Here is an 11,108-nt window from a genome sequence, read left to right as displayed (position 1 = left end):
AGTCAATGCGCGTTCACAATCTAGTTCTGTCAAGTACTGACCGCCCCCAAGCCCTATCACAAAGTCATACCACCAGAAATCTTCCTGAGTGAATCTTAGTGCTGTGGTGAAGTTCCAATACTCAGGGTACCAGCCTGCCAAACCCCAGTCCAAAAAATCCATGATTCGCCCCTTGTGTATGAGAATAAGCTGAGCAAGCTGATTATTATAGGTAACCCCAACCCAGCTACAATAAGACCAAGAGAACTGTCTAAGATATCTGTGGAAGACACCCCATAATCAGCATAGCCATGGATGCGTTGGGCAGGGAGTTTCCGATATTTGGTCAGTCCTGGTATGTGAGATGTGGTATGGCCAGGGTAAGATCCGGTATGAAGCAACAGGGCATTAACGAAATTCCCATCATCGGCCGGACGTGAATTGGAATGTATAACAAAAGTGCAATAAACATAGACAAGCATTGAAACTAAGTAGAGAAGAGCCTCAGAAGAAAGGCAAAGGCAAGTTTGTTCCCGGGGCCAGATGCTTGTATTTATTTTCTCTGACGTGTGGAATCTTATTCCCAGACTTATTGGGGTTGTGCCTATATTTTTGATGTAGGGGCGAGTTCTCACATATAAGTAACTACATACTGTAGGTGGATCGGGGAAGCTATTTCAAAAGGAGTATTAAAACTAACCACAGGAGGAGATCCACAGCTCCTCGCAATCAGAGACATTCAAGACCATTCACTGCCTATTTTCCATCCTTACACTCATTTTTTTTTTCTTATTATTTATTTATTTATTTTTCTTTTAGTCCCCCTTCCAGAAGGCTGCCAAATGGGAACATTATATGCGCCAGCGAGACAAACCTACTCATGCTGGGCAAAGAAGAAGTTTGCTCCAACCACCTCGAGCCCGTGTTCGGAGGCCCATTGCCGCACCCCGTGCCTTTGCTTACCGTATCCCCACTGCTTCCGCTCCTTGGGTGCCTTCAACTTTCCAACATTACTAGCATCACCTTTGAGCAATACAAACACGTACCGATGATCTCCAGTTCCCGGCGGTGGGCTCGGAGGCATATACTTCTCTAGGGAAGTCCCGCCCGACTTCCCGCCGCTGGTTCTCGGGTTAGAGGCATTGCCGACCACCCAGTGGCAGAATTCGCTCCAGATGGGTTCCTGGCGACTTTTTGCGTCTGGGTCGGTAAGGACGAGGCTGTACGCTTTGTTGGGCTCGGTGCCTTCGGTGGGTGAGACGGGATGGAATTCGTAGACCGGCGGGTCGTGCGCCTGCTTGGTGGAGATGCGGTCGCCGAGATTTATTTCGGTCTTGGTAGAAGGATAGGTGACTTTGAGGGTATATTTGGGTTCAAAATCGTCCAGGACTGCGAGGAAGACCTTGAGGTTAGCAACAGGAGAAGAAAGTCTGGAACGCAGGTGACGGGGAGCAGGGGGGCCAACTGACCATCCGGGATGATGGCGTTGGACCGCAAGCTGGTGTAGATGTTATGAAGACACGGTTAGCCTTTCAGTTCGATCATCTGCCACATGCCACGTGGATTATGGTGCCTTACGCTTCACGGGTTGAAGCAGCCATTTTGGACTCGAAAACCTTGGTAGAATGTGATCGCTGTTGACAGAGAAGTTGAGGCACGACGGTCGAGTGTGCTGACAGGGCCGAGCAGACAACACTCCTAGGTTTCGCAGCGTAGTTAACAACCGAGAGAACCACCCAACGTCTCAGAGAGGGCCTCATGTTGCATCTCGCAGCCTCCCAGCCTGTCCTTATCCAAGTCCTGTCTCGCCCGCCTCCTCGTTGCCGGCAGGCTGCTTGTCGCCGCCGCAATCGCTGACATCATAGTTTGCGGTGTTTGCACTACGCACAGACCACCTCACGCAGATCGCTTATGTAATAATCAAACTCGCCGGCCTTCACGTGGGCGCTAGTATCTTGGCGTTAATTTGCTCGGTTTGATTGGCAGAAGTCACGTGAAAATCCGCCTGCCGCTCTTCGAGGTCGGCAAAGAACAAAATCGGCTGCATATAAACACCAAACTGACGGGGACCGTGTTTTGTCTTCTGTTCACAGGCTTTTTCCCCAGTTTTACTTGCTCTTGACTGTTTCTCTTGTCGCCTTATCTGCGCCGCCATTACCCTGGTTCAGCAGGTTCATGTAGCAGCTTACCTTGCCGCAAAGTCTGCTCCTGGCGTTCTCTAGCTTCTCGCCCGTCCCAGCCCCAATTCTTCCGGCTTCTCAGCGGAAATCTCCTTGCTAGCAAGGATAATCGCTACCGCATATTGACAATAGTGCTTTCTTGAAAAATGGCATCATTAGGGGAAGATTTGCTCTCTACCGTCAATAAATTACAGGACTTGGTTTTTAATACCATTGGAAGCGACTCCCTTGACTTGCCTCAGATTGTAAGCTAGCGATCGATTGCAGTCTATTGAGCGAACCTCCCACCAACCCCCCTTCCCACTTCTCTCATGCTTACAGGCTGTTTTATATAGGTGGTCGTCGGTTCACAGTCGTCAGGGAAGTCGTCAGTCCTTGAAAATATTGTCGGAAGGGATTTTCTGCCTCGTGGTAGCGGGATCGTAACCAGACGCCCCCTGATCCTTCAACTTATAAACGTCCCAAGTGATCGCACTGATGTACCCGAACATGACGAAGTCAATGTCCCTCACACCGCCGCTTCCGTTGCTGAACAGGGCGAGTGGGCCGAGTTTCACCACCAGCCAGGCAGAAAATATGAGGACTTTGCGCAAGTAAAGCAGGAAATCGAGAATGAGACGGCCAGGATTGCGGGGAATAATAAAGGAATAAACCGACAGCCGATAAACTTGAAAATTTTCTCCCCACACGTGCTCAATCTTACATTGGTCGACCTCCCCGGTTTAACGAAAGTTCCAATTGGAGACCAGCCTTCGGATATCGAGAAGCAGACGCGGAATCTAATATCCGAATACATCGCGAAGCCTAACAGCATTATCCTAGCGGTGTCCCCTGCCAATGTGGATCTTGTCAACTCAGAAGCGTTGAAACTGGCACGCCATGTTGATCCTGTCGGCAAAAGGACAATAGGTGTCTTGACAAAACTTGATTTGATGGACCACGGCACGAATGCCATGGATATTCTTACGGGACGTGTCTATCCCTTGAAATTGGGCTTTATCGGAGTGGTCAATCGATCACAACAAGATATCCAAGGCGGAAAGCCACTTGCGGACGCTCTGAAAGCCGAAGCTGAATTTTTTAGGCACCATCCGGCGTACAGGAATATGGCTATCCGATGTGGAACTCAGTACCTCGCAAAGACGCTGAATACAACATTGATGGCCCATATTCGAGAGAGACTTCCGGATATCAAAGCCCGCTTGAATACGCTCATGGGTCAAACCCAACAGGAGCTCGCTAGCTATGGTAACAAACAATTTAGCGGAAAGGAGCATCGAGGCTCTTTGATTTTACAACTGATGACTCGTTTTGCTTCCTCGTTTATCTCGTCTATCGACGGTACTTCCTCCGAAATATCAACGAAGGAACTCTGTGGCGGCGCAAGAATCTATTACATTTTTAATTCTGTGTTTGGAAACTCCCTCGAAACGATAGATCCGACCCAGAATCTCTCAGTGCTTGACATTAGAACAGCAATTCGAAACTCGACTGGCCCAAGACCCAGCCTTTTCGTTCCGGAACTCGCTTTTGATTTACTCGTGAAGCCTCAGATTAAATTGCTTGAGATTCCCAGTCAGAGATGCGTTGAGCTTGTCTATGAGGAATTAATTAAGATTTGCCACACATGTGGCTCGACCGAACTATCCCGATTCCCGCGCTTGCAAGCCAAGCTAATCGAAGTGGTCTCGGATTTACTGCGTGAGCGGCTTGGTCCGTGTTCAAATTACGTCGAGTCCCTGATTTCGATACAGCGCGCTTATATCAATACGAATCATCCCAATTTCCTTGGAGCAGCCGCTGCCATGTCGTCGGTTATCCAAAGCAAGCAAGAGCAGGAGAGGAAAGCTGCTCTGGCTGAGGATAAACGTAAACGTGAGCGCAGACGGCTCAAGGAGCTCGGCGGTGTAAATGGCACGGCTACACCGGAAGAAAATGAGGATCATCACGAAGATGAGAGACACCAAACTCTTCCTATCCGCGCAAACAAGGTCGGCAGGAGCCAGTCGCCTCATATCGGGAATCTCGAGAACAGCCGGATTTCATCGTCGCTTAACGGTTTCCAAGCAGTTTCTCAGCCAACAGGAGGTCGAGATTCCTTCCTGAACTACTTCTTCGGCAAAGAAGGAGCCCTTCCTGCACCAGGCCCGGCACAAGGAGCTGCACGCCATGTCAGCCATTCGACCGAGCCTAGCTTTAGCCAGAGCTTCCGTCGCAGTGAATTAAGGTCTCCTTCGATTTCACACAACTTTCCCGACGACGTGACTGCTCCATCGGAGTATGGAGATACATCCTTAGTTGTAAGTGCTCGATTCCATCGCCATCGTTCCTTTTTTTAATACATGCTAACAAAGCGCAGAAGGATGACACCGAGCCCGCGCTTACAGATCGCGAAGCCCTCGAGACAGAGCTCATCCGCCGTCTTATTTCGTCTTACTTTAACATCGTTCGGGAAACCATTGCCGACCAGGTTCCCAAAGCCATCATGCATCTGCTTGTTAACCACAGCAAAGAGGTTGTGCAGAACAGGCTAGTTAGTGAGTTGTACAAGGAAGAACTCTTTCCTGAGCTTCTGTACGAGGATGATGGGATCAAAGCTGAACGAGAAAAATGCGAGAAATTACTCGAAACGTACAAGAAAGCGGCGAAGATCGTGGGAGAGGTGCTGTAAAGGATCTAGCTGCATTTCTTCAAACGACATCCGTGTGCTTTTTTAACCTGTAACATGCATCTTTTCTTTTCCCTAATTTCTTCACTTCGTTACCTCAAAAATCATCGTGCATGCTTGGGAAAGCTCTTTCTCTTTGGCTATACCTCTTAGTGGCAGGTTCCTATACTCTCTTCATTTTCGCATCTCTACGCGCTCCCCTTTCTCCCCTTTCCGGTTTAAGCATCTTTCGTTTCTTGCTGCTATTTCTTGCATCGTTTGGATAACATGAAGAGCCAAGAATCGGACAAGAACTACTTTTAGAGTGAGTATAAAACAGGGTCTTCTATACTCGAAGCCTGAGAAGACTACGCTACGATGCTGAGGCGACACTTTGAATGATGTATGTATATTCTACGGGCATGTATTTCCATTCCACCTTGTTTTTAGCTTTTATTTTTTATCTTTTTTTGTACACGATGAATGCCGGGGATGGTGGCTGGCCCTTTTTTTATCCTTGTTTCGTCCCTTCATTGTTAAGCACCTGACGTTCGCATGTCTCTTTACCTAGTCAGGGCGCTTTGGGCACCGTTTCTGGGCGACGGGATGTGAAACTTTAATGCAGCTACACGACTTGATATTTCGTTACAAGGCCCGTGTAGATGTGAACTTGTCATACTATGTATTCAAACCAGGCCTTGGGGGTCTGCAAATCTAGATATCTGTTCTAACATTGGGTATAATGCTATGTATGTATATGCTGTACACAGCATGTACTCAGAATGCAGCCTGAGTCTGGTCTATCTATCATGCATCTAATGCACCCAAGTCCAACCACAAAAAAAGAGAATCAGCATCCAATCAACTCCAACCCTGTGACAAGCCGGGAAATACCGGTCTCGGAACCTCATCTATACACTTTTTTCTTTTATCTTCGCCTGCATCTTCCTTAGCCTAGCCCCCTCCCATGCATAGATACCACCTGCGAGGAAAACTATTCCAGCACCCGCCATAACACCAGCAGACAGGTGATTACCAAACAAATACACGCTCAGGATTAAACTCACCAGCTTCCTAATGTTCAAGACAATAGTCACTGTGAGGGAAGAAGACTTCGCGCTAAGCAAATACACGCCACGAATGCAAAGATATTGTGTCAGTGCGTTCAAGAGAAGATAGATCATTTTCAGCGGCACACGTGAAAGAAGTGAGTGCAAAGGAGGGCTATCGACAAGTGAGGTCAGGAGGAGATAGGGCTGGAACAGGCTGTGGTCAGAGAGAAAAGAAGGAAGTAGTGTTGACGCAGAGGCGGGGATTGTGGAGGAATTCGGCATGACACTATTAATAGACGAATGTGCAGACAAGGTAGAAGCAAGAGCGGGGAAAGATGCGAGGACTGACGGCGAGGACAGGAGTGATTTTATCTGCGGGATGAATTTTGGATATGTTGGGATTAGTATAAGTAACGACAGTGCATGCGAATAGAATAGACCTTCGCGCCAATTATCCCGGCCGTATTTCTGATAAAGTCTGTCAGCATAGACACCTTGGAACGCTGCAAGAATCATGGCGAGACCCAAAATCGCAAATCCGAGTAATGTTCTCGTTGGGGAGACCTCATTATCACTGGAATTCAAGCCAAGATCTAGCGATTTGCCTTTTGCACTGGCGTCAGCGAGCGCAGAGGTGACCACTCCAATCGAAAGCATAGATACGGCGAAAATCTGAACTCGTGTGTATCTCTTTGAATTGTACAGGTATCCAATAATCATGGATGTCACCGGTCCACCACTTCGTATGATGATGTGCAATGGCACAGAAATCTTGAACAGAAAGGCAGAATTATTCATCAAGTTAACAGTCATAAAGAATGCCGTAAATATGATCCAGTCTTTCAATGGAATGCCACGAGCCTTCAGAAATAAAAACTTAGGGCCAGCAGAGAAAGAGAGGATATTTGGAAGAGTAAGGAGCGAGGTCATAGCAAACTGAGTAAATGTGATAAGCGCACCTGGGTTATATTAGCTCAGTGAACCTATGTTAAGCCCAGAATATGATTTTGTGCTCACCAGCATGGGGCATGTCCCTATAAAGAATGGGAAATCAGCCAGGAGTGATAAGAAAAGCAGGATATTGTTTCTGGTCTAAACTCACGTAACAATTGCTTCCAGAGTAAAAACCTGCAATGTGCACAACCGGTTAGCTGCAAGTCCATGTTGATATGCACAAATGGTATTAAATCATCCAAGCTCACTCACATTGGCACAGCAGCCACCAAATATCAGGGCCAACATAAACCCCACATTCGCCCATGCAGGAACAGTGGCATGTGCAACTGCCGTTGCGATATCCCCCACCCTCTCTGGGCCATCTGGTATTGGTGTATTATTAGGCTTGACAGTTGATATAAAGCCATTGGGATTGGCTGGTTTGTGTGACGAAGGGTCCAAACGAGAATTATCCAACTCGCGTAATCGCGGTGTCCTGCGTAGTATTGTGCGATCGGCATCGTGCGTTGGTGTTGCGCCCGACATTTCGGAAAAAATTTCAGCGCCACTGGCCTCCGGATGCACTTTGAGGCCTTGTGGTTATTGTCCACCAGCCCGTTTTGAACGTGCGCTAGTTGATGAGGAAAAGCAGACGTGGACGCGACTGGCCCTCTAGAGAGTGGCAGAAAGCAAATCAACGACAGCTGAAGAGAGGGGAGGGAAAAAAGGAAATATTGGCGGATTAGACGCGCCCAACATCAGCTTGTATCCAAAAACGTTGTCCTCTACTATCTAATAATCGATAACGCCGTGCAGAGTACCTGCTCCGTCGTCTCCGGTTGCCGGTGTGCATCCGTCGCGGCGTGGTTGAGGAGCCGGCTGAGTCAGCCATGGTTGGCCCCTGTCGCGTAAAGAGTATAAAACAAGCCCAATCAACATTCAACAACGGGGACCACATGTTTCTTTCGCGGCGGTTTCAAGGGGATTGATTTGAAATATCGGATTACATTCTGGCAGAAAAATAAATCCAACAGCTAAGTGGAAGCAGTAATTCTTATTCTCATTGCACAACCTACCGCCAGAAGGAGTAAGATGATAAGCCTTTTGCGACTGCAAGCCGCAAGCCTATGAAAAAGATTCATTGAGAGCTTCCATCCAAACTATTAAGTAGTTATCCAATGAAATGAGGTCAATATACGGAGTATACACCGACGAATAAGGATCCTCTTCAGTCTTCGATATCGTCGTCGCTCAGCACCAGCTTCTCCACCGCATCTTCTTCCACCTTCGACGCCATAGTATGGAAGGGCCGTGGTCTGGGTGGCGGCAGCATTTTTCGTGATATCCTTCGCTTCTGTGGAGATTTTGGCACAGGATCCGTTGCCCAATGTTCGGACCCAAGATCTTCGAGAATACCAAAGTCTTCATCCGTGATATCGTTTGTTCGTCCAATCATACCACGGAACCGGATTAATCTATCAAGGTCGCCCATTTCAGATGGATCTTTGGTAATCATCCTTTGGTAAGGTAAATAATCCAATAGCACTTCTTGCGAAGACATCATTGTTCTGGTGGGCATAGAAGATGTCTGCGCATCCTCTGTAGGTCCGGAATTGGTAAAATCACGATAACTCCCCCATGATTCGATTCCCTCCGTTCGAGGACCGGAGCAAGGATTGTGCGTGGAAGAAACTGGGTATATTAAACGGCGAGACCACATATCTAGCAAACCCGACAACTCCTCGGTCTCACGCCAGAGACGCATCGAGGTTGGGAAAAACATCTTATAAACGTCAACCCCTTGTCCGTCAGGCATAGCACGTCTCCTCACGGGATAAGGAAGGGAAAACAACAATCCTCGCACAGCTACCTGAAAGCTCATTTCATCTTGTCGTAATAAATCGACGCTCTTTCCAGGACCCCTGGAGGAAAATCGGGCTGATCCCACACTGCTTCGAGTGGGTCGTGCCCCTCTGCGACTGTCGACGGCAAGGATGTCCGCATTGGACAATTCCGAAATGCAGTCAGCAAAAAAATCAGTAAAATCTTCGCTCTCACATGAAAGGATGTAATTCTCGTGAAGAGCTGCAATGAATGTCTGGGTATCCGTCCCAGTTTCGTCAATCAAGTCGTCAATCAAAACCTGAGAAACTTTTTGTCGAGCAAAATGAGAAAGATGCTGCCGAGGCTGGGGAGCCTGTACATTGGATCCCACAGTAATTGAGGGATCTTCGCGTTTGTTGTATACAACTTTTCCGACAGCATGAAAGAGCCCTAGACTCGATTCTCGGTGTGTAATTGCGACCAACGATTCTTTCTCCATATTGGTCAGCGCAGCCACCGTATTACCGCCTCTTTTCAATCTGCTTGCCACGGTTCCACTCCAGTCTCCATCTTTATCGCCCCGTATGCATAGAAACTCTAGCGACGCGATAGCACTCCTGATGTCACCCATTTCTGCAAAACCTTTGAGAGCCGCGGGACCGGGAACACGTCTTCGTTTAGATATACGAGCCTCTTTTTTCAGAACGAGATCCAGAGCCTTCGTTATGAAAGTCGGTGCAACGGGATTGAACTCAATAATACTCACGCCAGGATGATTGGATATCTCGGGACCAAGAAGCCTGAATACTGTGAAATTATCCGAGAGCGCCGCTCCCGTTCCTAGCAAGGTTTCAGAGACAATAATGACGATAGGGGTATCCGATTCGTTGTCAGGTCTTGGGGGTCGACTATGAAACCCCATAGACGGGACGGTTGTTGCAAGGTATCGCTCAAGGCTCGATCTAAAAGCCATGAGGCTTGAAGAGCCGTGGCTCAAAGAAGTTGGAAACTCTTCAATGAGAATGATTCGCCTTCGATTACTTGAGGGTGTCGATTTGTCGTTAATAATAGATTTGGCGGACAGCGAATCTTGCGACATAGAAAGACTCCTAAATTTATCAGTCCGTGACAAGAAATCGTCAAACTGAGCGCTCGTCGACACGTATCCCGCCGAAGAATATTCCGACCCAGAAGAATTCTTCCACTCGATAATTTCATATCCAAGTGTCTTCGATAGCAGCGAGACAGTTGTCGTTTTTCCACTGCCTGCGGGACCTTTGAGTACAAGTATTCTCTATGTCAATCAGCATCAGCCAATACCGCGGGGCACAATCAATAAATTGAAAGATGTGAAGAAATTGCAAACTACCCACGCGTTTACTCCGCCCCATAAAGACGTCTACCAGCCATCTCTGCACATCGGCTACTTTCTTCTTATGGACGGCCAGTTCGTCAAGATCCGCAGGTCCGAATCGTTCAGCCCACGGTTTCAAATGATCACACAAGTCTGCCAAATCAGATTTTCCCGTTTTAAGATCTGGAGGCAGGACGAATTTCTTGATGGGTTTCGGCCTTATTGCTGCTTTGGCCGTGGCATTCTGCTTCCGCTCCTCGTTTGAGCCGTTTGTGTGTCGGCTAATTGCAAAACTTCCATTCCCTTGCCTCTGTCTTGTACCCTGGGAGGACGTTACCATGTTAAACGACCGGCTTCCATTCCAATTGAGTAGCTCTTCTTCAATGTCTTCATCCTCAATTTCCTCCAAAATGTCCGGCTTGTAATCATCAACAACTTTGCTCCACCGCTGTTCCTCCGTTGCAGGAGCGAAGAAAGAATGAAGAGACTTCGAGGATGCAGATTTATCGGGCTCAGGCTGCTTTCTTGTCCTGCGTTTCTCAGGAGAGATCGCTGGAGAGGTTTGGGTGGAGGTAGCCCGGCTACTCGAGGGCCGAGGAGCTTCTTTCTTCGATTGAGACCTTGAATGACGCGTATTCTTCGCGCTTGTATCTATAGAACATGTAGCTGAAGTTCCTTTGGGCTCTGAAGCAATCAATCGCGTGTTGAGCCGCCGGTGGCTCGCTGGTGCTGCGAGTGAAGAAGCGAACGGCACGTAGGATTCATCCTCATCCGACGAATGCACTACCAGCCTCCTCTGCCGCTTTCTGGGAGGTTGAGCGGCCATAATGCCAGGAAAGGACAGGCATATCTCTTAAGCAGTCAAAGTGCCTTGGGAAACGAGCAAAAGTGTGTCAAACTGCGCCGATGGCCACTCTGAACCATCGAAGGGGCCGATAGTGCGGTCTCGATGCCAAGCCTAGCTGCTTACCAGCTAAGCTTGGCGCCCCCCGAGCTCCCCAGCATCCATCGAACTTCCATGTCAACAAACCAATCTCTCGGACGGAGTACAGACGCGATCTTCAACGGTTGAATTTCGAAACGTAAGGAGGCCTCGAATTACGCCGAGGCACCTCCGACTTTTTGATTGCTTTGAT

General features: G+C 48.3%; 4 protein-coding genes across 4 annotated transcripts; 1 reads left to right on the top strand and 3 right to left on the bottom strand.

The window, feature by feature from the left end:
• Nucleotides 1-572: 572 nt before the first annotated feature.
• Nucleotides 573-1,806, bottom strand: D8B26_001038 (uncharacterized protein). The gene is made up of 3 exons (XM_003070786.2): nucleotides 1,558-1,806; nucleotides 1,449-1,477; nucleotides 573-1,368 (listed from the first exon to the last, which is right to left on the bottom strand). Exons 1-3 carry the CDS (start codon nucleotides 1,737-1,739, stop codon nucleotides 854-856), a joined length of 726 nt encoding a protein of 241 aa, XP_003070832.1. The 5' UTR covers nucleotides 1,740-1,806; the 3' UTR covers nucleotides 573-853.
• Nucleotides 1,807-2,305: 499 nt separating this feature from the next.
• On the top strand, nucleotides 2,306-5,364 carry DNM1 (Dynamin- GTPase protein; the record flags this gene model as incomplete). The annotated part of the gene is made up of 3 exons (XM_003070785.2): nucleotides 2,306-2,404; nucleotides 2,495-4,459; nucleotides 4,519-5,364. The coding sequence occupies 3 exons, from the start codon at nucleotides 2,306-2,308 to the stop codon at nucleotides 4,828-4,830; spliced, it is 2,376 nt and encodes a 791-aa protein (XP_003070831.1). The 3' UTR covers nucleotides 4,831-5,364.
• A 176-nt stretch (nucleotides 5,365-5,540) lies between these two features.
• YEA4 (golgi uridine diphosphate-N- acetylglucosamine transporter) lies at nucleotides 5,541-7,610 on the bottom strand. The gene is made up of 4 exons (XM_003070787.2): nucleotides 7,065-7,610; nucleotides 6,961-6,986; nucleotides 6,876-6,892; nucleotides 5,541-6,817 (listed from the first exon to the last, which is right to left on the bottom strand). Exons 1-4 carry the CDS (start codon nucleotides 7,338-7,340, stop codon nucleotides 5,718-5,720), a joined length of 1,419 nt encoding a protein of 472 aa, XP_003070833.2. The 5' UTR covers nucleotides 7,341-7,610; the 3' UTR covers nucleotides 5,541-5,717.
• Nucleotides 7,611-7,971: 361 nt separating this feature from the next.
• On the bottom strand, nucleotides 7,972-10,831 carry RAD17 (Cell cycle checkpoint protein rad17). Its single transcript, XM_066123416.1, has 2 exons — nucleotides 9,992-10,831; nucleotides 7,972-9,912 (listed from the first exon to the last, which is right to left on the bottom strand). Exons 1-2 carry the CDS (start codon nucleotides 10,796-10,798, stop codon nucleotides 8,023-8,025), a joined length of 2,697 nt encoding a protein of 898 aa, XP_065979490.1. The 5' UTR covers nucleotides 10,799-10,831; the 3' UTR covers nucleotides 7,972-8,022.
• Nucleotides 10,832-11,108: the final 277 nt, after the last annotated feature.

The sequence above is a fragment of the Coccidioides posadasii genome, chromosome 1, assembly GCF_018416015.2.
Source record: "Coccidioides posadasii str. Silveira chromosome 1, complete sequence".
NCBI classification, from domain to species: domain Eukaryota; kingdom Fungi; phylum Ascomycota; class Eurotiomycetes; order Onygenales; family Onygenaceae; genus Coccidioides; species Coccidioides posadasii.
Note: the sequence above shows the minus strand (reverse complement) of the source record. Positions and strands in the feature narration are given on the sequence as shown.

Bases quoted from the DNA above. Each gene is read 5' to 3' on its own strand.
- RAD17 (XM_066123416.1), bottom strand. From the start codon at position 10,798: ATGGCCGCTCAACCTCCCAGAAAGCGGCAGAGGAGGCTGGTAGTGCAT. The intron at 9,913-9,991 runs GTGGGTAGTTTG...TGATTGACATAG, and splicing joins TTATGGGGCGGAGTAAACGC to AGAATACTTGTACTCAAAGG.
- YEA4 (XM_003070787.2), bottom strand. From the start codon at position 7,340: ATGTCGGGCGCAACACCAACGCACGATGCCGATCGCACAATACTACGC. The intron at 6,987-7,064 runs GTGAGTGAGCTT...TGCACATTGCAG, and splicing joins TTGGTGGCTGCTGTGCCAAT to GTTTTTACTCTGGAAGCAAT.
- D8B26_001038 (XM_003070786.2), bottom strand. From the start codon at position 1,739: ATGAGGCCCTCTCTGAGACGTTGGGTGGTTCTCTCGGTTGTTAACTAC. The intron at 1,478-1,557 runs GTAAGGCACCAT...CATCTACACCAG, and splicing joins GCTGCTTCAACCCGTGAAGC to CTTGCGGTCCAACGCCATCA. The intron at 1,369-1,448 runs GTCAGTTGGCCC...TCTTCCTCGCAG, and splicing joins CAACGCCATCATCCCGGATG to TCCTGGACGATTTTGAACCC.